This window comes from Lampris incognitus, chromosome 7, assembly GCF_029633865.1.
Source record: "Lampris incognitus isolate fLamInc1 chromosome 7, fLamInc1.hap2, whole genome shotgun sequence".
NCBI lineage: Eukaryota > Metazoa > Chordata > Actinopteri > Lampriformes > Lampridae > Lampris > Lampris incognitus.
Window position 1 is genome coordinate 7,969,307 of NC_079217.1, and position 25,644 is coordinate 7,994,950.

The window sequence follows — 25,644 nt, forward strand, 5'->3', positions numbered from 1 at the left end:
GACAAACAAAGTAAAATAATTAAATTAAAAAATAATAAATAAATAAATAAATATATATATACACACACACACACACACACACACACGCAGGTGCTTTAAAGTTTGTGAACCCTTTAGAATTGTCTATATTTCTGCATAAACATGACCTAAAACATCATCAGATTTTCACACAAGTCCTAAAAGTAGATAAAGAGAACCCAATTAAACAAATGAGACAAAATTATTATTATATTGATCATTTATTTATTGCGGAGAATGATCCAATATGACATATCTGTGAGTGGCTAAAGTATGTGAAACTCTAGGATTAGCAGTTAATTTGAAGGTGAAATTAGAGTTGGGTGTTTTCAATCAATGGGATGACAGTCAGGTGTGAGTGGGTGCCCTGTTTTATTTAAAGAACAGCGATCTGTCAAAGTTTGATCTTCACAACACGTTTGTGGAAGTGTATCATGGCAAGAAAAAAGGACATTTCTGAGGACCTCAGAAAAAGGCGTTGTTGATGCTCATCAGGCTGGAAAAGGTTACAAAACCATCTGTAAAGAGTTTGGACTCCACCAATCCACAGTCAGACAGATTGTGTACAAATGGAGAAAATTCAAGACCATTGTTGCCCTCCCCAGGAGTGGTCGACCATCAAAGATCACTCCAAGAGCAAGGCGTGTAATAGTCCACCAGATCCCAAAGGAACCCAGGGTAACTTCTAAGCAACTAAAGGCCTCTCTCACATTGGCTAATGGTAATGTTCAATAGTCCACCATCAGGAGAACACTGAACAACAGTGGTGTGCATGGCAGGGTTGCAAGGAGAAAGCCACTGTTCTCCAAAAAGAACATTGCTGCCCATCTGCAGTTTGCCAAAGATCATGTGGACAAGCTACACAGCTATTGGAAAAATGTTTTGTGGCTGGATGAGACCAAAATAGAACTTTCTGGTTTAAATGAGAAGCGTTATGTTTGGAGAAAGGAAAACAGTGCATTCCAGCATAAGAACCGTATCCCATCTGTGAAACATGGTGGTGGTAGTATCATGGTTTGGGCCTGTTTTGCTGCATCTGGGCCAGGACGGCTTGCCGTCATCGATGGAACAATGAATTCTGAATTATACCAGCGAATTCTTAAGGAAAACGTCAGGACATCTGTCCGTGAACTGAATCTCAAGAGAACGCGGGTCATGCAGCAAGACAACGACCCTAAGCACACAAGTCATTCTCCCAAAGAATGGTTAAAGAAGAATAAAGTTAATGTTTTGGAATGGCCAACGTCAAAGTCCTGACCTTAATCCAATCAAAATGTTGTGGAAGGACCTGAAGTGAGCAGTTCATGTGAGGAAACCCATGAACATTGCAGAGTTGAAGCTGTTCTGTACAGAGGAATAGCTAAAACTCCTCCAAGCCGATGTGCAGGACTGACCAACAGTTACCAGAAACATTTAGTTGCAGTTATTGCTGCACAACGGGGGGTCACATCAGATACTGAAAGCAAAGGTTCACATACTTTTGCCACTCACAGATCTGCAATATTTGATCATTTTCCTCAATAAATAAATGACCAAGTATAATATTTTTGTCTCATTTGTTTAATTGGGTTCTTTTAATCTACTTTTAGGACTTGTGTGAAAATCTGATGATGTTTTAGGTCATATTTACGCAGAAATATAGAAAATTCTAAAGGGTTCACAAACTTTCAAGCACCACTGTGTTATATATATATATATATATATATATATATATATATATATATATATATATATACACCGATCAGCCAAAACATTAAAACCACCTGAGGCCACTGTCATCAGGGAATACCGCTGCCATGAAGGGGTGTACTTGGTCTGAAACAATGTTTAGGTAGGTGGTACGTGTCAAAGTAACATCTACATGAATGCCATGATCCGAGGTCTCTCGGCAGAACATTGCCCAGAGCATCACACTGTCCCTGCCAGCTTGCCTTCCTCCCATAGTCCATCCTGGTGCCATCTCTTCCCCAGGTGAAAGACACACATGCACCCAGCCATCCACATGATGTAAAAGAAAACATGATTTATCAGACCAGGCTACCTTCTGTCATTGCTTCATGGTTCAGTTCTAATGCTTACATGCTCATTGTAAGTGTTTTCAGTAGTGGACAGAGGTCAGCATGGGCACTGGTCTGTGGCTACGCAGCCCCATATGCACCAAGCTGCGATGTATTGTGTGTTCTGACACCCGTCTATCACAGCCAGCATTAACTTTTTCAGGAATTCGAGCTATAGTAGCTCTTCTGTGGGATCGGATCAGACGGGCTAGCTTTCACTTTACATGTGCATCAGTGAGCCTTTCATACCCATGACCCTGTCACCGGTTCAACTGTTGTCTTTTCTTGGACCAGGAACACCCCACAAGACCTGCCATTTTGGAGATGCTTTGACCCGGTTGTCTAGCCATTACAATTTTGCCCTTGTCAAAGTAGCTCAGATCCTTACGCTTGCCCATTTTTCCTGATTCCAACACATCAACTACGAGAACTGATTGTTCAACTTCATGAAGTGACTGTTCACTTGCTGCCTAATATATCCCACCTCTTGACAGGTGCTATTGTAATGACATAATTAATGTTACGTGTCAGTGGTTTTAAAATTTTGGCTGATCGGTATATATTAAGGGTTGAACAGAATACTCGAGCATTCGAGTTCTCGAGCAGTTACATCAATTCTTGAGTTCCTACATTAACATCGGGTATTCATTAATCGCGTGTAATCACCATGTTAAAAGATAGATAATTTCTTTTTTAAGTCGGTTAAGCTTACTAATGGGTACAAGCAAGATTGAAAGGGAAAGTTTACAAGATGGTAGTGAGACCAGTTATGTTGTATGGTTTGGAGACAGTGGCACTGACAAAAAGACAGGAGGCGGAGCTGGAGGTGGCAGAGTTGAAGATGCTACAAATTTCAGTGGGAGTGACAAAGATGGAAAGGAATAGGAATGAGTTAATAGAGGAACAGCTCAGGTTGGACGGTTTGGAGACAAAGCAAGAGATATTTCTCTAGCTTCCCGTGCTCTTTCTTCCTGGTGTTGTCGTCATTCGGGATTGCTATATCCATCAGTACTGCTGTCTTCTGTTCCTAGTCAGCCACCACAATGTCTGGTTGATTAGCCAGCATCCACTTGTCCATCTGGAACTTGAAGTCCCACAGGATCTTAGTTATGCCATTCTCAATCACCCTTAGCAGTCTCTCCCATTTGGACTTCGAGACTTCCAGTTTGTATTTAATACAGATGTTCCTGTACACCATCCCAGCCACTTGGTTATGCCTTTCAGTGTACGCTTTCCCAGCTAGCATTCTACACCCTGCTACTAAGTGCTGGACTGTCTCAGGGGTGTCTTTGCACAGCCTCTATCTTGGGTCTTGTCTGATGTGGTAGACCCCTGCCTCAACTGATCTGGTTCTGAGTGCCTGTTCTTGTGCTGCTATGAGCAGAGCCTCTGTGCTGTCCTTCAGTCCAGCCTATTCTAGCCACTGGTAGGATATCTCAATATCAGCCACATCTTCTATCTGTTGATAGTACATCCTATGGAGGGACTTAGACTTCCATGATACCGCCTCTTCTTCTTCTTCTTCATCACTCTGTCTTCTGTTGCTTGAAGTACTCACTCACAGCAGTTTATCATGGGGGGGGGCATCTTTCTGATTTACCCATTGATAGTCCTTGTTTCATCCTCAAAAGTGACTCTGACACTCACTAACCCTCGGCCCCCCATCTTTTCACTTATCGTACAGTCTCAGGCTGCTGGGCTTTGGGTGGAACCCTCTCTGCATTGTGAGGAGTTCCTGTGTCCTGATATCTGTGGCCTTTACCTCCTCCTTTGACCAGCTTATTATTCCAGCTGGGTATCTGATGACTGATAGGGCATATGTGTTGATGGTTTGAATCTTGTTCTCCTCATTGAGCTGGCTCCTCAGGACCTGCCTCACTCTCTGGAGTTATTTGGCTGTAGCTGACCTCCTTGCTGCCTCCTCACGGTTTCCATTTGCCTGTCGAACATCAAGGTACTTCTAATTGTCCTGTATGTCTTTTATCCTGTCACCTTACAGAACATAGTTAAAAAAATAAAATAAGCAGCACTGTATCAGACAGCATAAGATCAAAACAAAGCAGGACAGACAATAAAAAGTTAATACAACAGATAAGTATAAAAACATCATCTGCACAAAACTCAATGAAGCGTGGATCAGACTGAATATGCCAGTTTGAAAAGGTACGTTTTGAGATGGGGTTTGAAGGTTGAAAGAGAGCCAATGTTGTGAATGTCTTTAGAGAGAGAGTTCCATAGGTGGGGGGCAGAATGACTGAAGGCTCTAGACCCCATGGTAGTCAAGCGGGCCAATGATGTAGTGAGTTGGAGAGCAGAAGAGGATCTGAGAGTGCGGGAGGGCATGTTGACATGAAGGAGTTCAGAAAGATATGAAGGAGCTGGGTTATTAAGGGCTTTAAAGGTGATTTAAGGCCCTTAATAACCTAGCTGTATCGTAACTGTTGTAGATCCTGGTAAGGCGGATCAGCGAGTCAACAAATCAATTCCTGACATGCAGCTTGATGTCAGAAATGTATAGTAGGTGGCTGATGATAACTCCACATCTGAACCTGAATCCATATCCACTCTTTGTGATGATCTGACTGAGGGGGTTCAGGCCTATGCAGAACAGCAGCAGGGATAGTGCATCACCTTGGTATATGCCACATTTGATGGTTTCCTGTGTGATTGTCTTTGAGTTGGCCTTTAGTGTTATTTTCCACTGTCACACCAAGTTCTTGATGAAGGCTATTAGTGTCCTGTTGGCTTTGTATAGTGCCAAGCACTCCAGTAACCACGTGTGGGCCATTGATTTGTAGGCTTTCTTGTAGTCAATCCAGGATGTACTCAGGTTGGCCTGTTTGGTCTTAGAGTCTTGAGTGACTGCTCTATCAACCAGTAGCTGATGATTTGACCCTCTGGTGTTGTTCCAAATTCCTTTCTGAATTTTGCTCATATTGACTTGTGTGCCCTTTCAGCTTTGCTGCTATGATGCCTGACAGGATCTCCCATGTTGTGGAGAGGCACGTTATCAGCCAGCAGTTTGAAGGTGTTGTACCCTTGTGAGGATCCTACATGATCTGCATTGCTCTCCTGTGTTAGCCAGTCAGGTTGAGACCCTGATGTTCGCAGCTGGTTCATCTGTGTCGCCAAGTATTCATGGAGTGCTGTTAGCTTCTTCAGCCAGTAGGCATGCATCACGTCAGGGCCTGGTGCAGTCCAGGTCTTCATGTTTGAAACTCGTCATTAGATGTCGGCCACTGTGATAACTAGTTCTTGTTCTGGGATATTGCTTAGGTCCACCAGCCACTGGGCATTGGTGTTGTGTGATGTCTCCTTTTCCCATTTATCCTTTCAGCATCGCTCGGTCTCTGCTCTGTATGGGTCTGATGTTGTTCCCTTGTTACTCTGTAGCTGGGAGTACACTTTGGAAGGTTCTTTGAGGAACAGGCCATTTACTTTTTTGGCTTCTATGTCTCTAGTGTATCTCTTAAGCCTGTTGGCCAACGCTGTGAGCCTTTGTTTGGCAGTTTCCATGGCCTCACTTATGGGTATCTTGCTGTACTTCTTCAACCAGGCCCTGTCTTTCATCAAACGTTTCTGCACCTCTGTTAACTGGCTAACATCTCTCCATGCAGCTTTGATCTTGGCTTCCAGCCTTCTTTTCCATGGAGGGTACTGTTGGTGACCTGCGTTCTTAATCCTGTACCCAAACATCTCTAGGATTATGGTTACAGTGGCAAATACAAGCTCGTTGGTCTCTGTTATGGTGGCAGTCAATATATTGCATAAGGGGAAGCCGAGCCCAGTGGCTGACTGTCTTTAGTCTGGCCATGATTCTCATTTTAACCTCAGTAACTTCAGCTGTGATGGCTGGTAGGATTGTTTCAGTTGTTTGGAGTCTGTTCTCATGTATCTCCTGCCTACTTACTGGGTGGCCATTCAGGGTGCTTAATTGTATAGTCCTTCTGGAGCCTCTCCATCCTAGTTGTGACGGTAGCTTCCTTCTACTGATGTTCAAGCATTGAGCCACTAGCTACTTCTGAGTCAATGTGGAAGTAGGTCTCCTACTGGTCCACAGTTCTTAAATATGCCTGATATAGCCCTTCTCCTAGGGTCTGCTGTTATAGTAGCATTCCATCAGTTCCAGGTTCTAAGTCCTTGTCCATGAATGTCTTGTTCCAGTGGCCCTTTTCTCATCAGATTGTCCTGGTTCCCCAACACCTGGCATGGACCTTGTTAACCCGGGCGACATCCGATCTATTCATGTTACTCTGACTCATAGCTGAAGTAGTTGGCTTGTATAGCATTAGGAGTCTAAGCCACAGAATTACTGGACAGCATGGAAAGCTAACATTCTTACCTACTGATCGATCAAACATATCTATCTACCTACCTACCTACCTACCTACCTACCTACCTACCTACCTACCTACCTACCTACCTACCTACCTACCTACCTATCTATCTATCTATGTATGTTGTAGGTATAACACAGCCATTACACTATATAGCAGCCATGTATAGCAGTCATTATACTGAGCAGTCCTCTTTTTTGTGTCTCTGAAAGCCAGGAAAATTGTGTCTGCCAGTGAATGAGAGAACTACAATGAGCTATAGTGAAACAGGCTAAGTTACATTGCAATAAAAAGCACTACATACAGCTGTTATAATGAATGCCACCAAATGCCATATAAAGACTGATTCACAGATTTTCCACCAGTGAGGTCACTGATGCCACAATTTCAGCGGCATTTCAGAGACACACAGATTACTCAGTTGTATGGCTGCTAGTGGATTGTTGTCCCTACAATAAGAGATAATAATTAAAATCATGATTGTTTCCCTTTGAGGGGTCAAAGTTCTCAGTCAGCTGTAAAGCAGCATACTTGGAGGGTGCTGCTTTGGATTTCAGTGGGATTCGGTATGTTGTCCAAAGAAACTTCAACAGGGCGGTTGTTGAAAAACACAGTGTCTTCATCATTAAACATATGCACTTCCGACTCAAGAGGTCAAAACCTCATATAATATAACTCCCTTTATATGGTGTTTTCTGTGTCGACTCACTCACCTGTTTGGACTCATTACCAGAGAACTGCCAAATGATCGAGTTTTTGGCAATGTCTGAGGTGGGGCTGTACCAGGCCTGCAACACCACCATTTGGCCCTTAATTACCTCCATCTCTCTTCTGGGGATCTCCACCCTCTGGGTGTCACCTACAACAGCAAAACAACACAACACACACAGCATTTGTTTAGACAGATAGATCGATAGATATTTTATTATAGCCATGCAACAATGTTAGTGGTAATTGTTTTGGTACTCCACCGTAGCTCAGTTCCAGTGCAAAAAGAAAGAGAGAAAAACATGCAGCACCATATTACAACAACCCACACAAAAAGGAAACCCATGAATGGGAGAATATGAGACCGGAGGGTGTACTCCGATTATCGGTGCATCACTCTGTTCGGCCTCTTTGGGAAAGTCTACTCTAGGTTGCTGGAAAGGAGGCTCTAACCGATTGTCGAACCTTGGATCCAGGAGGAACAATGCGGATTCTGCCCTGACCATGGAACAACGCACCAACTCTTTACCCTTGCGAAAGTGCTGAAGGAGGCACGGGAGTTTGACCAGCCAGTCTACATGTGTTTTGTGGACTTGGAGAAGGCTTACGAACGCGTACCCTGGGGCACTCTGTGGGGGTACTGCAGGAGTATGGGGCACAAGGGCAGTTGCTACAAGCCATCCAGTCCTTGTATAACCAAAGTGAGAGCTGTGTCCATATTCTTGGCACAAAGTCAAACACATTTTCGGTGGGTGTTGGACTCCGCCAAGGTTGTCCCTTGTCTCCAATTCTGTTTGTGATATTCATGGACAGGATCTCAAGGTGCAGCCAAGGTGAGGAGTGTGTCAACTTTGGGAACCTCAGAATTGCATCTCTGCTCTTCGCAGGTGATGTGGTTTTGTTGGCTTCATCAGAACGTGACCTCCAGCGCACACTGGGGTGGTTTGCAGCTGAGTGTGAAATGGCTGGGATGAGAGTCAGCACCTCCGAGTCTGAGGCCATGGTTCTCGACCGGAAAATGGTGGCTTGCTCCCTCTGGGTTGGGGATGAGTTGTTGCCCCAAGTGAAGGAGTTCAAGTATCTTGGGGTCTTGTTCACAAGTGAGGGTAGAATGGAGTTGGTGTAGACAGGTGGATTGGTGCAGCATCGGCAGTAATGCAGACATTGTACCGGACTGTTGTGAAGAGGGAGCTGAGCCGGAAGGCAAAGCTCTCAATTTACCAGTCAATCTTCGTTCCAACCCTCACCTATGGTCATGAGCTTTGGGTAGTGACCGAAAGGGTGATATCGCAGATACAAGTGGCTGAGTCCAGCCCCTCTCCAGGAATTTGGTACCAGAGCCCATGCTATGTGTGGAGGTGATCCCAACTATATCTAGTTGGTACCGCTCCACGTCCTGCACCAGCTCAGGCACCTTCCCTGTCAGAGAGGTGACATTCTACATCCTAAGGACCAATCTGCGATGCCAGAAGTTGGCATGCCCCGGTCCCCTCTTTTGCCTACTGCTTGGCTGGCATTGCACCCTACCCCAATGCTCATCCTCGCGTGTGGTGGGTACATGGGGTGGTGGCTCCATGTTGTTTTTTTGGGTTGGGACCGGTCCCATGGGCCAAGGCCCGGCCACCAGATGCTCGTTGGTGCGCTCCTTTCCCAGGTCTGGCTCCAGGAGGGGGCCCCAGTTTCCCTTTTTCCGGGCAAGGTGCTGTAACTCTGCTGGCATCCTTTCATTGGGTTTCTTGGGGAATAATTGAGTGAGGGTAGGATGGAGTGGGAGATTGACAGGCGGGCTGGTGCAGCATCAGCAGTAATGTGGATGTTGTACCAGGCCATTGTGGTGAAGAGGGAGCTGAGTCGGAAGGCAAAGCTCTCAATTTACCAGTCAATCTTCGTTCCAACCCTCACCTATGGTCATGAGCTTTGGGTAGTGACTGAAAGGGTGAGATTGCGGATACAAGCAGCTGAAATTAGTTTCTTCCATAGGGTGTCTGGGCTCAGCCTTAGAGATAGGGTGAGGAGCTCGGACATCCAGAGGGAGCTCGGCGTACAGCTGCTGCTCCTTCGCATTGAAAGGAGCCAGTTGAGGTGGTTCGGGCATCTGATTAGGATGCCTCCTGGGCACCTTCCTTTGGAGGTTTACCGGGCACGGCCATCTGGGGGAGACCCCGGGGGAGACCCAGAACTCACTGGAGGGACTGCATGTCCAATCTGACCTGGGAACACCTTGGGATCTCCCCCAGGAGGAGCTGGAGGGTGTTGCTGGGGAGAGGGATGTCTAGAGTGCCCTACTTAGCTTGCTGCCCTGTGACCCGACCCCGGAGAAGCAGCTGATGAAGAATGAATGAATGTGAGAATATATACAGTAATTATATATGATATGTAGAGTTCAGTTCCCGAACATATCAAGTAGCCCAACAGTCTGAGTTCAATCCAGTGCATACAGTGCATTCAGGTGAGTATATGGGCTCTTTTGGCAAGGGGGGCTAGCAAGGGATGGCAAGTGTTCTGGGTGCTATAGGAAAGAAGGTGTTTTTAAATCCAGTGGTTTTGGTTAATATGGACCTATAGTGCCTTCCAGAGGGCAGAAGCTAGAAGAGGTAGTGGACTGGCTGGGAGGGGGTCACTGGTTATTTTAGCTGCCCGGTTGAAGGTGCGTTTTATATAAATTGAGTTGACTGGGGGAGTTGACCGAAATGGAGTTGGTTCCTTATCTGATGCAAGGGTCTAAGGACAGGATGTTGTTTTGCTGTAGAGTCCACTCAGTGAAATTCGCAATTTGTGATAATGGGCTATACAAATAAAATTGAGTTGACATTTCAGAGTGTTACTGATGTAGGTGTCGAGGAATTTGAAGGAGTCTGTCAAAAAACAATATTTCCCATAATTACACTCATCACTGCCACCACTACTACTACTATTTTGAAGAAGAGGAAGAAGAACAGCAAGAAGTAGAAGAATTATTTTGCGTTGCATTTTTTTTTTTGGTATTTTCTGCCTTTATTGGATAGTGATAGTAGAGCGAGAGAGAGAGACAGGAAAGGCAGAGGGGATGACATGCAGCAAAGGGCCGGGCTGGATTCGAACCCAGGCCACTGCGGTGAGGAGTCAGCCTTATGGGGTATGTGCTCTACCAAGTGAACCTACGGGGCACCCCCATTTTTTTTTAAACAAAGTTAAAGTTGTTCTACTATAGATCACCCGGGTGGTGTGGTGGTCTATTCCGTTGCCTACCAACACGGGATTCGGCGCTTCCAATCCCCACATTACCTCCGGCTTGGTCAGGCATCCCTACAGACACAATTGGTCGTGTCTGAGTTGTTCTACCATCAAATGAAGGAAACAACATGCTCCAAAATGCAAATACGTGAGATGGCAAGACACTAAAAGTTAGTGATGCATTACATCACATGACTGCAGTACTGTGAAACACGCTGAAGTGAAACACACAATGCAGCATGAAATGCACCCACAAAGGCAACCTGAACAGCAAGAACAGCAACACTAATCAGGACAATTTTAGGGTTCAGTAGGAGAAACCAGGGGCCTGTTTCAGAAAGCAGGTTTTACAAAGTCTGAGGTTTAAGTCTGAACTCTGGGTTGACTAACTCTTGAGTTTCCCCGAAATCCGCCTTATGAAACAGGGCCCAGGACTCTCTGAGACCAAACAAAAACATACAAAAAAAACCCCAAAAACTTCTTGTCCACTGATTTCAGTCGACAAGCTGAGTAATAAATACGCTGTGGCCCTGGTAAAACCTCATCTGCGAGATTCATTGATCAGTGCCAAGGACCTTAACAGCCCAGATGCCCTTAATGATTGACGCATGTCCTTTGAGATGCTCTATTTGATGCTTCTATGTCGCCCTGTAGGAGGGACATTAGGTCATTTGCAGCTGCAGAAACACGTGAGACACTTCCAATGTGCTTGTGTCTTTAGGATCAACAACTCCCAGCCTTACATTTGCCACATGTAACTGGGAGACTAAAACCCTCTTAGTTTTGCCCTTTGACCTGCTGACATCTGCGGCCCCCTTTGAACCCTGTACATACTCAGAACACACTTAACTAGAATAATCCAGCATCTGTAATCTGACAACTATGACAGGAAGAGAGGCAAGTATGCTACATCCAGATAGGAGGGAACGGAGGGGCTGCACGAGGGAAAATATATCAAATACATAAAGACGACAGTTGCTCTGCAGCCACATAACACCGACCCCAATATGACCTCACCAACTGGGATGAGCTGCTGTCTGCACCCCCGAAGTCCGCGCGGGCATCCCTCATTAATCACCCCACACAGCAAATAAAGATCTCGTGATCTCCAATAAAGACTCACAGCGCACGAAAAATCTCAGAATATGACAACCCGCAATTTTACACGAAACCCCCTACTTTGCAAAGTGACTTTATTCTCGAGAAATAAATTCCCAGCCCCACCGCGGCGATAATCCGACCCACCCTGAAAGCAAATCTTCTCTCTTTTTCTACTAGTGTCTGTTCTACTTGAGCTAATCTAAAGGCATTATGGATGATCAGGGGACCGGAGAAAAAGCCCTTAGATAATCTCAAGAAATTGAGTTGTCATATGGATTACCAGAAGAATAAGGTAATCCCGAGCATTTTAGGTCAATTGGATAGTCTGTGGAAAGCTTTCAGGGAGGACTCTAGTTGGCGGGATGTGTGACTCACCAAAACAGTCGAAAAGTGAGCCAATAAATCACAGAGTCGGTCGGGGTAAAGAAAAAAAAGAAACCCCACACAGGAAAAATAAGCAAAACAAAGCTGTCGGTAGAGGACACGTGTAGGTTTGAAGGGGTGGCACGAGAACGAGGAGGGGGCGATACAGAAAAAGAAGATGAGGAGCAAAAGTTCAACTCATTCAACTTACAGGGTGCCCAGTCCCCCGAGCTTGACAACTGAAGATGGATCACGTGATCCCAGCAATCGGTGTCCTCCGGCGCCGCCAGTTTGAAACTTTTCCCGCACGCACGCAAAAAGACTGGACCGGAGGAAATGCGATACCCACTCAACCTCACCAAAAATAATCCTCTGAGTTCAGGAAAATGCAACAAGTGGGAGCACGGAGAGAAGGACGGGGTCTCGGCCTCCAGTCCTCGTTGACCCGACAGGAGGAAGCACCTGTAAAGCAGGCAGACAGCTGGTGTGATCCATAGACAGGCTGCCGGGCCCGCTGCACAGCTGCTCGGCAGGCTTCACGTCCCTCTGCCAGACTGGATGCAGCTGTGAATGAGGCGATTGGTGGCGGCAGAGGTAGTGGTGGAGGGTGGGGGTGTGTGAATACACAGCAGGATAAGGGTGAGCACGAGAGAGAGAGGGAGGGAGAGAGAGAGAGAGAGAGAGAGAGAGAGAGAGAGAGAGAGAAAGAGAGAGAGTGTGTGTGTGTATTATTTAAAGTGTGTATATTTGGAGAAATATACACACTTTAAAAATAAAAAGATATATGATTGAATGATAATAATAATAATAATGATAATATGGGTAAATAGAACCCAGCCACTGAGGACGCACAAGCCAGGGAGTTCTTAGTGCCGGTCCCAAGCCCGGATAAATGGGGAGGGTTGCATTAGGAAGGGCATCCGGCGTAAAACCTTTGCCAAATAAAAAGTTCACACAGGTGGACTACATCTTATTTAGGATGTTCGATCTGAAAGGGATTGGAGACTGCAAGGTGGTGACAGGGGAGAATGTAGCTAGGCAGCATCGGATGGTGGTCTGTAGGATGACTGGAGACTAAGAAGAGGAAGCGAGTGAAGGCAGCGCCAAGGATCAAATGGTGGAAGTTGAAGAAGGAAGACTGCTGTGTGGAGTTCAGGGACAAGGAGAGTCAGACGAGGAGACTTGGTGGTGGAGAAGTGAGATAGAGAGACGAAGAAAGCAGACAGGAGTACAAGGACATGTGCCGTAAAGTGAAGAGAGAATCAGAATCAGAAATACTTTATTCATCCCCGAGGGGAAATTGGATGTAGAGAGAGGTGACGAACACAAAGGAAAAAGCGTATGGTGAGTTGTATGAGAGGTTAGACACTACTGAAGGAGAAAAGGACTTGTACCGATTGGCTAGACAGAGGGAGCGAGCTCGCAAGGATGTGCTGCAGATAATGGTGATCAAGGACAGAGATGGAAATGTGCTGACAAGTGAGGAGAGTGTGTTGAGAAGGTGGAAGGAGTACTTTGGGGGGCTGATGAATGAAGAAAAAGAGAGACAGAGAAGGTTGGATGATGTGGGGATGGTGAATCAGGAAGTGCAGTGAATTACTAGGGAGGAAGTGAGGGCAGCTATGAAGAGGATGAAGAGTGGAAAGGCAGTTGGTCTAGGTGACATACCTGTGGAGGCATGGAGGTGTTTAGGAGAGATGGCAGTGGGGTTTTTATCTAGATGGTGTTCAAATCTATAGTTTGGCACTATATGTGCACATGTACACCGTGCCGACAGCCACAAGTGAAGTGAAACTGAATTTAAATGAAGTGATAGGGAAATCAAGTCTGCACAGTATGTGTAAAGGAGAGAGCGAGAGCGAGTATGCTTGTGTATTCATATTTAAAATGTGTATTCGTTTTGGAGAAAATCTTGAAGCACCAGAGCTGTGCACAATATGTAATGTCATGAGATAACCTAAGAAACAACATGAACTCTGTGAGTGAATAAGCAGATGTATTTTACTTCTCTTTTTTTTTTTAAATTAGTTAACAATATTACGTCAAGGATCTGTTGCTTTACTGTGCAATTTATTTGATATCATCTTATTTCTATTTCACTTATGTTCAGACCTACGCTTTGGCCATATGTGCACATGTACGCCATGCCAATAAAGCTTATTGAATTGAAATTGAAATTGAAGAGAGAGAGAGAGCGCGAGGGAGAGAGAAAAAATGAGCAAGTCTGCAGAGTAAGAGTCTATACAGTACGTGTAAATGAGAAAGCGGTAAAGAGAGGGAGCCATTGGCTAACTAGCAAGTGACAGAGGGATAGTCTATCCAGTAAATAGAGCCTATGGAGTCTATACAGGGCGGCCACCTCACAGCAAGAAGGTGCTGGGTTTGAGCCTCGGGGTAGTCCAGCCTTGGGGGTCGTCCCGGGTCGTCCTCTGTGGGGAGTTTGCATGTTCTCCCCGTGTCTGCGTGGGTTTCCTCCCACAGTCCAAAGACATGTAGGTCAGGTGAATCGGCTGTACTAAATTGTCCCTTGGTGTGAATGTGTGTGTGTCGGCCCTGTGATGGCCTGGCGGCCTGTCCAGGGTGTCTCCCCGCCTGCCGCCCAGTGACTGCTGGGATAGGCTCCAGCATCTCCGCGACCCTGAGAGCAGGATGAGCGGTTTGGATAATGGACGGATGGGAGTCTATACAGTGTAAATGAGAGACAGAGATGCTGACCGTAATCATTTTTTAGGTTTACAATTCAGCTGCAATGACCTCAGTGCTTTCTTATTCCCCCTAGGACAATGTGACCCCCCCCCACCACCACCACCACGCCGTCCCTAAAATTACCCCATCACCACCCCTCATCCCCGCCGCCACCCCCACCAGTTATGGTTTTCCAGTCTCTTCATTTCTGCTGTGGATCTGGTAAATCCCGTTGCCTAATCCCGAAACGATAAACAACCCCAGGCTCGATCCTTCACCTCACGTGAGTTTAGCGGGAGAGCTCAGCTGGACATGGATATGATGCAACACATGGTCACTTTGGCCACGGGCCCCGTTGTTTGCTGTCACTCTGACAGTCGCTGATTAGCAGATTGCTTTACATTTAATCCCCGATGTCATGCGACCTATTTTTAGCCCACTTCCTGTGTGTGTCTCAAACCGAGATGTTCACCGTTTGAATGGAAAATAAAGACTAAACATGCAACAAAAAAGAAAAAGATGTGTACCCTGGCAGAACATGAGCTACTGATAACTCGGATTTGTGATGACGTCTTATAATTTGATTAATAATGACTTTAAGATCTGAACGCCCCCTTTTTTTTCTTTCCTTTTTTAAGAGATACTCAACTGTGAATTGCAGCAAACGATTTCTATCCAAAATACATTCAAAGCTCTTTGGAGCTGATGCAGTTATTTTAACATAAGCGCCACCTAAAACTGATTGTGCAATTCACGAACGGTTCAAATCCTTTAGTCTTCATATGTAATGACTACAACACATCACCATTCTCTTCCTGAATTCTGCAGTGGCAGGTATACGCAGCCAACATGCAGGGGCTATAAGGTATTTCCTCCTTGGTGAGAGACAACAACCAGTGAAACATATCTGCAAAGTCAAAAAAAAAAAAAAACTGTCCGCAGCCCTCTTTAACATTAATATTAGAAATATCAGGAGAAATGGGTAAATTTTTAAATGCAAAATTTCATCCGCTCTAATTGTGAAGCCCGTCCAGATACCCAGGACTGCTTATTTCAATGCAGCGCTGCAAAACCCTCCATATAGGCGATGCATGCACGAGATTACTGCATTCATCGGAGTTAACCTCATCATCCTCACCATGCATTTTTCCATAGCACGCTGTACTCTAATGCATAGATGGGAGTTTTTTTTCTAATAATCTGAAACACTCTTTGGCTTTCAGATCCTGTCAGCACGTACAGTAGACCTCATTTCAAGAGGAAAAGGGGTCGTTGCTGCACCAACCACTGGAGCAATACACAGAAAAAGGGGTCCAATGAGCTTCAGATGAACTCCATTACAAACGCGGTGAAGCAGTACATTTTGATTAGTGTACGTTGTGTCCCAAGCACAGCAATCAGAAAGGATCAGGTCGGGGGGAGTCGGCGGTGCACAGGGGCGACAGGAATACTCCGCTCGGTGAGGGTGAATGAGCGACAGCTGTAGACAGCAGTGATGAACGCTACCAGCAATTCTGAACGGTAAATACATTCTGCCATAAAGTAGGATAATGCCCCCGTCGTCTCTGCAACCCGCTGACTATTCTTGCGCATCTTGGACCAGGTTTATCCTCAGAACTGTGTCATCACGATTGTTTATTTATTAAATGAAGAAAAATCTTCCCTAATCCCCCCATGTCTCCATCTGGGACGGGTGTATGGCTGCAGACGCAGACAGATAGACAGACACATAGTTCAAGATAAGGATGTGGGCATTGAAGTCCAATCTAAATCCGTCATGGGGATGAATCAAAATAAACGGGAAGGGATCATTAAAATGGGATGCGATACCTACGAGGCCTCTTTCCACAAACTGTGCAAACGCTCTATATTCCACCAACGGCTGTTCACCAGCGTAGCGTTTTCACCTCCGCCAGGTGGATTCTCCACCTCTGGAATGAACCGTGGGATGTTGTTGCACGTTTTGGATGACATCCCGGATGTGGTGAGGTGTCCATGGCATGTCGACTACTACAGAGTCCCTGTGACGGCAGTTAAAACACAAGGTGGATGCTGTCCTCTGGAAACTGCAAAAGAATAATAATCCAAGAAACAATCCAGACCTTTCATGCCAGCTGCCAATTAAGAGATCAGAGGTGCATTTGCTGTAGTCTCAGCAGTAATCCATAGAGGGCAGCACATCCATATATGATAAAACGTGTTCTGATAAAAATAAAAACACATCCATCTCTACATTCATCTTGTAGTAAATGGAATATTGCATCATAATCTATACATAACATTAATATGGAAAAAAATAACATAAAACTAATCCAGCCTATATGTTGGATTGTCACACGAGCTACGGCCATCGATGTGTTTCTACAGTCGTGAATGGCGTTGGACTCGTGTGTATTACGAGACGTAGCGCTTCGTGGGATGAGGCGAGGGATAAAGGGGGGAGGCCCCCTCAGGGAACATGTAGGCCTAAGTGAAGATAAACCAATCCTCATTAACCGGCCTCGCTCTATCTCCCCAAGTAATCTCTCTCTCACCCTCGCCTTTTCTCCTTTTTTTCCTCAAGTGAGTTCTGCGGTGACGCTCAGATTTTCCTCTCCATCTGCACATCTCTCTCCCTTCCTCTCCCCATAGACGGTTAAAAAGAAGAGGAAGGAAAAAAACCAAACTAACCCTGAATCCCAATGCCTTCAAAAGAAACCGCAAATCTGGGACGGACGAGACTCAAGCGGTGATCCGTGGTAGGGGTTAAAGGTCATCCGCGGAGTTGGTACGAGGAGCCCAAGAGACACGCTCTGTTTAATGGCGACCATTTCACGTGAACACTGCCCCTTCAACACTGTTCCAACTGGTCTGGGATGTCAGTTGTTATTTCTGTACACCTCTGTGCAATTTGATGATGTTCAGGAGAACCGCTTTGTGTTTTCCTTCCTTAATCACCTCCCTCGGAAGACGGGGGTCATCATCATAGTGATGTGTTTATGTCGCTGGAATCACATTATTTATTTAGTTCCTTCTTAACCGTAAAACCAATAGGTCATCTAAAGAGCACCCAAACAGCCGTGTTGGAGGTGGGAGCGCTGTAGTCGCATGCCACAGTTCAACCTACCCAGAGTTTAGCTGGCTAAGGCCGCTGTTAAAGGCCTGGGCGACACTGTAAAACCAAATATCACGACAAATATCACTTATCTGTGACTGAATATACCTCGATATCAGAAATAGAGGAATATTTTGGAGACGACCATTGGTGCTTTCATAAGAGCTTCACAGCGGCACGGTGGCGCAGTGGTTAGCGCGGTCGCCTCACAGCAAGTAGGTCCTGGGTTCAAGCCCCGGGGTAGTCCAACCCTGGGGGTCGTCCCGGGTCGTCCTCTGTGTGGAGTTTGCATGTTCTCCCCGTGTCTGCATGGGTTACATCCGGGTGCTCCGGTTTCCTCCCATAGTCCGAAGACATGTAGGTCAGGTGAATCGGCCGTACTACATTGTCCCTATGTGTGTGTGTGTGGGCCCTGTGATGGCCTTGGCGGCCTGTCCAGGGTGTCTCCCCGCCTGCTGCCCAGTGACTGCTGAGATAAGCTCCAGCATCCTGTGACCTGAATTGGGATAAGTGGCTTGGATAACGGATGGATGGATGAGGACCACACAGGTAGCGGGATTCATCGTTCATTTCAGCTAAAATAGTCAAACGTGTTCAGGAAATTGCATTACTTTACTTTAATACAGCCTTTAAGACCACGGAATGAAAACATTCACGTTACATCACCATATATATATTACCAAAACCAAATCCCAGACCATGTTAAATCAATATACTGTAGAGCCGAAGGAACGGAGAAGACCGTAGGTTCACACTTTAGCCGTGTAGGCAACTTTCTTTAATCCACGGTAAATCAGAAAACTGGCTGAACAACCATAACTTAACCCTGCGTTAACCTGCCAGGGCAACCCTGACTTAACCCTTAGTTCCTGGGGTGAATTCCATCCCCGATACGTGTCCACCACAATATTACCTTTCTACTCGCCTCATAGACTTGGGGCCTGAGGGATTCTCGATGCCCACATATGATGCAGGTAAATTGTTTGGTTGTATTTATCACCAGGGCAACCCATTCTACCACTGGAGGTAAATGCCAGTGTGGTTTCAGCTCAGAAAGTGTGATCAAATGTTCGCTAGCTCTTTAAGACAGAAGGCGGCGAGCGTGCTGATGCGCCGGCGCTGGAGAGCTGACTACACAGATCACGTCTCAACAAGTGAGCGTTACATAAAGGCTAAAACAATGATGGGAATATCTTCAGTTTCACGTCCAAAAGCATCGGCCCTGTTGTGTGTCCGGGCTGGGGGTAAATCTGATGTGGCATAACCGTGTCCCTGATGTGACATGACACCATTAAACGGGGAGCGAGAGAGGACAGCCATCCTCTGCTGCGGAAAGAGCCCGGAGCGGCCGCCGCCGTTTTGTATGAAGCGGCACTTTTCCCGAACCAAGACGACGCACTCGCCCTGTGCCGACTTCGGGATCTGTGTCGGGATAATGGAAAAGCAAAAATCCAGAAAACGGCCCCGCTAGACTTCTATCTGCCCCAAAACAAGCATGCAAACCATAAATTATTCACGCATCACATTTTTGTCCTCATTATGTGTTTTAATCGCACTGGCCGGTCCAACTGCTCGGATAAGACCAGGTCTGGAGCTTTGGCTATGCAGGGCTGTTTACTTTGCAGCTTGCTCGTATTTTACTAAACACTACAGGCCGATACGGTGCAAGTTGCGACTTTGTCATTCCCGTGATCTATAAAAGGAGGGTCGGTGAGGGGCAGGTGAATTCATTTCAGCTGACTGACTAATATTCTGCAGCGACGGCACTGCACGGACGAAGAAATACGACTCTTCATTATGAAAACTGCCCAAACTGATGATACTTGAGATCAGGCAAAAGTCCAAAGAGGATAAAGTTGAACTTCAATATGGAGGCTGGAAGCAAATCGAGGTCATTTTCTCGATGGTTGACAGGAAGGAAAGCGGCGGCGGTGGGGTGGGGTATAGGAAAACAAAATAGCCTTCACAGTGTAAAAACCGGGCATATTGGACTGACCCCTAAAGGCTTCAAGCAGATGGCGCTTCAATAATAAATATTTGGGGAAGGCGCCTTTAAATTGGATGACATTAGTTTAATGTAAGCAGCTATTTTGAGACATTCTGAGGGTGCGCTATCTTACAACAGGAGCGCTAATCCCTCCCAACTTCTGATTGTGTTTTAATTGATTCTCCGTGCAGCCAAGATTCAAACTCCCACCTTCTCCCTCTGGTTCTCACACAGCAGACCCCACTACTTCCCTCATACACACACACGCACACACAAACACACACACATATGTGTGAGCAGATACAGAGAGTCAAAGATACACGCAAACATGTCTAACTCTTACATGCTGTTTGACCATCTGTGGGTACACGGTGTGACACTGAGGTCAAAGTTCACACTACAGTTCACATAAAATCAGTCAGAACCCGTACGGTTCTGAAGCTTTAATTTTAGGGGGCAAAGTGAGCGCACAGACCCGTGCACGATAGTTCAAGTCTACATAAAAATTGTGACAAAAATAAAGTAAAAAAAAAAAAACAACGTTTGGTAGATCCGTGATCTCGCTTGCACCAAACCTCCATTGCCAGAAGCGGTGCCTTGGTAAACCAAAGCGCTTATATTTACATTTTTTTACTCGTTATCGACTCAGCCACAGCCTCTAGTTCCCCCCTAGCTGTCTCCCCCAGCTCTGTGTCTCTGCACACCACCCACCCCTGCAACACCCACCTGCATGTCTCTGCACCACTTGTCTGTCAATCACCCACCAGACACCTTTTTCCCCATTTGCCTCTCTAGTATTCATACCAGTTAGCTCACCTCGGATCGTTTGCCAGATCGTCAGTTGTGCTCCTGCCAGTATTCACATCCTGCCTGTCTGTTGTTTTGTTTTGCCTGGTTTTGACTCGTGCCTGTAAAGTGACCTAGTTTTCTGCCTCCCGATTCTGTACTTCTGCCTGTTTGGACTAACCCTTGGTTTTGAACATCGGAACCAACTGTGTCATGAACTGCCTAACCCCTTCAGTGAAGTTGCTGCCCCTTACTTTACTCCTGCCTTTGGTCTCTGATTCTGCATTTGAGTCCTTACTGACCCGTGACATCCATGCATCCATTATCCAAGCCGCTTAGCCTAATTAGGGTCGCGGGATGCTGGAGCCTATCCCAGCAGTCACTGGGCGGCAGGTGGGGAGACACCCTGGACAGGCCGCCGGTCCATCACAGGGCCGACACACACACATTCACACCTAGGGACAATTTAGTATGGCCGATTCACCTGACCTACATGTCTTTGGACTGTGGGAGGAAAGCGGAGCACCCGGAGGAAACCCACGCAGACACGGGCAGAACATGCAAACTCCACACAGAGGACGACCCGGGACGACCCCCAAGGTCGGACAACTCCAGGGTTCGAACTCAGGACCTTCTTGCTGTGAGGCGACACGTGACAGTAACTATTTAAAAACCAAGACAGCCTTTTGCTTTTGGCTCTGATCAAATCTAGAACCCCCCCCCCAACTTTCAATGCATCTTACTAGAAACTCAAACTTGGGTGAATGAGCCATTAAAAACGTCCAAAGACACACAAAAAAGGCTGATAAAATAATGCATACTGCCTGGAACTGCAATGGAGAGCTAGTGCTGTGTTTAAGACAACTCAAAACTAGTAACAAAAAACATGAGCCCACACGTGGTTGTCCAACTCAAAAGCATAGTTCAGAAATTTGGGACTCATATCATTTTTACACCCAGTCACTCGCTTTCTCCACCATCTCCATTTCAATGTGTGTTGCTTCTGTTAAAGGCTCATTTAAGCTCCCTTTACGCACAAAAATAAATACTACAAGTATGCGGGCAGTGGTGGTGCATCCTTTACGTTGGCACGGAGGGTAAGCAATAGATCCGCTAGATGGCAAGTTCAGAGTCAAACGTTTCTGATGACAACAAAGGTGGGCACGGTGGAGGAGGTCGTCATAACCTACCTGTTAAGAAAGAGGCAATGGCGGAGACAGTGTTGTAGATGGCCGTGGTCTGTGAGGCTATTAAATACATCATAGATGTTTTGAAAATTTCTCACCAACTTGCATAACCTCTCCTCAAAGACTCCTGCCATTTTTTTAAATGTCTTCGCTGGTTTTGCTTGAATTAAAGACTATGCTGCCCCCATGATGTCCGATGGTACTGCGAGATTTTGTCCCTGCACAAATACAGACGAAATGAACGACAACAACTTAGTTTTGTACAGCGCCTTTCAAGGAACCCAAGGATGCTCTACATAAGACAAAAAAAAAGGATTAAAACAAAAAGACTACAGATCATAGGCCTTAGTATTGCCCAAAGAAGCAGTGTTGTGGATCTCTGCTGCAATAGAGTTCCAAAGGGTGGGGGCTGCCACACTAAACGCTCTGTCCCCAAAGGTCCGCAGGCTGGTGTGGGGGATGGAAAGCAAACCCATGTCTGCGGACCACAGACATTTCGAGGTTGAGGAGGTCTGATAGGTAGTGGGGGGTAAGGGCAAGGAGGGCCTTATAGGTGAGGAGGAGGATTTTATAGGAAATGTGGGATTTGATCAGGAGCCAGTGATGGTGGATAAGGGTGAGAGTGATGTGTTGCCAGGGCTTGGTGCAGGTGAGCCTCCTGGCAGCTGAATTCTGCACATACTGAAGCCTGTCTAGGACTTTGCTAGGTACCCCTCCATTGCAATAATCCAGACGGGAGGTGATGAAGGCATGTTTAACGGTCTCTGCTACGGAGTCTGAGAGTAGTGGCCGGAGTCTGGAGATGTTTTTGAGGTGAAAGAAAGCAGATTTGACAACAACTCATCCCTGGGTTGGGGATGAGTTGTTGCCTCAAGTGAAGGAGTTCAAGTATCTCGGGGTCTTGTTCACAAGTGAGGGTAGTTTGGAGTGGGAGATTGACAGGCAGATTGGTGCAGCATCAGCAGTAATCTGGACGTTGTACCGGACCCTTGTGGCGAAGAAGGAGCTCAGCCAGAAGGCAAATCTCTCAATTTACCAGTTGATCTCCATTCCAATCTCCACCTATGGTCATGAACTTTGGGTAGTGACCGAAAGGGTGAGACCGCGGATACAAGCGGCTGAAATTAGTTTCCTCCGTAGGGTGTCTGGGCTCAGCCTTAACGATATGGTGAGGAGCTCGGACATCCGGAGGGCGCTTGGAGTAGAGCCGCTGCTCCTTCGCATCAAAAGGAGCCAGCTGAGATAGTTCGGGCATCTGATTAGGATGCCTCCTGGGTGGCCTCCTTTGGAGGTTTACCAGGCATGGCCAACTGGGGAGGAGACCCCGGGGTAGACCCAGAACTCGCTGGAGGGACTACGTGTCCAATCTGGCCTGGGAACACCTTGGGATCCCCCAGGAGGAGCTAGAGGGCGTTGCTGGGGAGAGGGACGTCTGGAGTGCCCTACTTAGCTTGCTGCCACCATGACCCGACCCCAGAAAAGCGGCTGAAGATGAGATGAGATGAGAAAGCAGATTTGGTGGTGGATTTGATGTGTGACTGACTGGAATGAGAGAGTGGAGTCCAAAATGACACCAAGGTTGCAGACAGACAGAGGGTTCCATCTATATCTGCATACTATTTAATGCTGAGCATAAATGACGCCTAAGACTTCAAGTCTCTTTTGATGTGTTTGACACACGTCTCAAGTCACTTACCTCACTGCTTATCTACCAATCATCACTTGGAAATGGGACTGTTATTGCATTTACCCTTTGTTTTGGGAGAAAATGTGCTCCTAATGGCTTCGCCTCACGATGCGTGGCTGGTGAGGACAGGAATAGGGAATTGGTGTCTCCGTGACGTACGAATCGTGCACGCTGAACATGGACACAAGCTGTGAGCGCTGTTGACGTCACAGCAAGAAAAAGTAGGAATAACAAACGGCAGCACCTGTAGTTTGTGGTAAGAGAGTGCAAGTGTTTATGTAGTACACTTTAATACATATTGGGTGCGCAATCATATATTATACATGTGTTACTATCATGTTTCACATTCATTATAGCAATCACTTTTTTCAATAACCAGTTTAGCTGGATACGGTTAGCTTGCTCAAAAATGCTGCCAATGAAATTACGAGACATCTGACGGCATCAGTGTTGGGTTTTTTTCTCCGAGTAAACAGTGTTAACGCGTGACGCCGAGAATCAGAAATTTCTGAGTCAAAATATCTGAGTTGCAAGCTGACTTGAACACAGCTTTGGCATGGATGGAAATGTATGATAAGATTATTGCTATGCTATTTTTGGGCAAAGGAGAGGAAGAGGGAGAAGGCATGTCCAGAGGCAGCAGGAGAGGAGGAAGGGTAAGAGTGTGGAGGTGAGAGTCTGAACTTTGAATGTTGGCACTACGACTGGTAAAGGGAGAGAACTGGCTGATATGATGGAGAGAAGAAAGGTAGATATACGGTGTTTGCAAGAGACCAGGTGGAAGTGGAGTAAGGCCAGGAGCATCAGAGATGGGTTCAAACTCTTCTACCATGGTGCGGATGAGAGGAGAAATGGGGTAGCGGTAATTCTGAAGGAAGAGTATGTCAAGAGTGTGTTGGAGGTGAAGAGAGTGTCAGACAGAGTGATGAGCATGAAGCTGGAAATTGAAGGTGTGTTAATGAATGTTATCAGTGCATATGCCCCGCAAGTTGGGTGAGAGATGGAAGAGAAAGAAGAATTCTGGAGTGAGTTGGATGACGTGGTAGAAAGGGTAGTACTCGGGTACCCAAGGAGGAGAGAGTGCTGACTGCAGCGGACTTCAGTGGGCATGTTGGTGAAGGGAACAGAGGTGATGAGGAGGTGATAGGCAGGAATGGTGCCAAAGAGAGGAATGTGGAGGGAAAGATGGTGGTGGATTTTGCGAAAAGGGTGGAAATGGCTGTGGTGAATACATATTTCAAGAAAAGGGAGGAACACCATGGATGAGAGTGGGGAACACCATGGATGAAAGTGCACACAGGTGGACTATATCTTATGCAGTAGTTGCGATCGGAAAGGGATTGGAGACTGCAAGGTGGTGACAGGGGGGAACATAGCTAGGCAGCATCGGATGGTGGTCTGTAGGATGACTTTGGAGATCAAGAAGAGGAAGAGAGTGAAGGCAGAGCCAAGGATCAAATGGTGGAAGCTGAAGAAGGAAGACTGTTGTGTGGAGTTCAGGGAGGAGTTAAGTCAGGCACTGGGTGGTAGTGAAGAGTTGCTGGATGACTGGGCAACTACTGCAGAAATAGTGAGGGAGACAGCTAGGAAGGTACTTGGTGTGTCATCTGACAGAGGAAGGAAGACAAGGAGACTTGGTGGTGGTATGAGGGAGTACAGGAAAGTATACAGAGGAAGAGGTTGGCAAAAAAGAAGTGGGATAGTCAGAGAGTTGAAGAAAGTAGACAGGAGTACAAGGAGATGCGGCATAAAGCAAAGAGAGACGTGGCAAAGGCAATGGAAAAGGCGTACGGCGAGTTGTATAAGAAGTTGGACACTACGGAAGGAGAAAAGGACTTGTACCAGTTGGCTAGACAGAGGGACCGAGCTGGGAAGGATGTGCAGCAGGTTAGGGTGATCAAGGATAGAGATGGAAATGTGCTGACAAGTGAGGAGAGTGTGTTAAGAAGTTGGAAGGAGTACTTTGAGGGGCTGATGAATGAAGAAAATGAGAGAGAGAGAGAAGGTTGGATGATTTGGGGACTGTGAATCAGGAAGTGTGGTGGATTACCAAGGAGGAAGTGAGGGCAGCTATAAAGAGGATGAAGAGTGGAAAGACGGTTGGTCCAGATGACATACCTGTGGAGGAATGGAGGTGTTTAGGAGAGATGGCAGTGGAGTTTTTAACTAGATTGTTTAGCACAATCTTGGAAAGTGAGAGGATGCCTGAGGAGTGGAGAAGCATCATACTGGTACCGATTTTCAAGAACAAGGGCGATGTGCAGAACTGTAGCAACTACAGAGGTATAAAGTTGATCAGCCACAGCATGAAGATATGGGAAAGAGTAATAGAAGCTAGGTTAAGAGGAGAGGTGATTATTAGCGAGCAGCAGTATGGTTTCATGCCATGAAAGAGCACCACAGATGGGATGTTTGCTTTGA

The 25,644-nt window shown here is 46.3% G+C and overlaps 1 protein-coding gene across 1 annotated transcript in view; it reads right to left on the minus strand.

Moving 5' to 3' along the window:
• Positions 1-22,012, minus strand: part of esamb (endothelial cell adhesion molecule b) — a 44,588-nt gene extending 22,576 nt beyond the window's left edge. The window contains exons 1-3 of the mRNA XM_056283717.1: positions 21,870-22,012; positions 12,009-12,094; positions 7,126-7,271 (exon numbers count right to left, since the gene is read on the minus strand). Of these exons, the coding sequence (XP_056139692.1) occupies positions 7,126-7,271; positions 12,009-12,094; positions 21,870-22,012 (375 nt within the window). The remainder of the gene's footprint in view (positions 1-7,125; positions 7,272-12,008; positions 12,095-21,869) is intronic.
• Between the last annotated feature and the right edge of the window lie 3,632 nt (positions 22,013-25,644).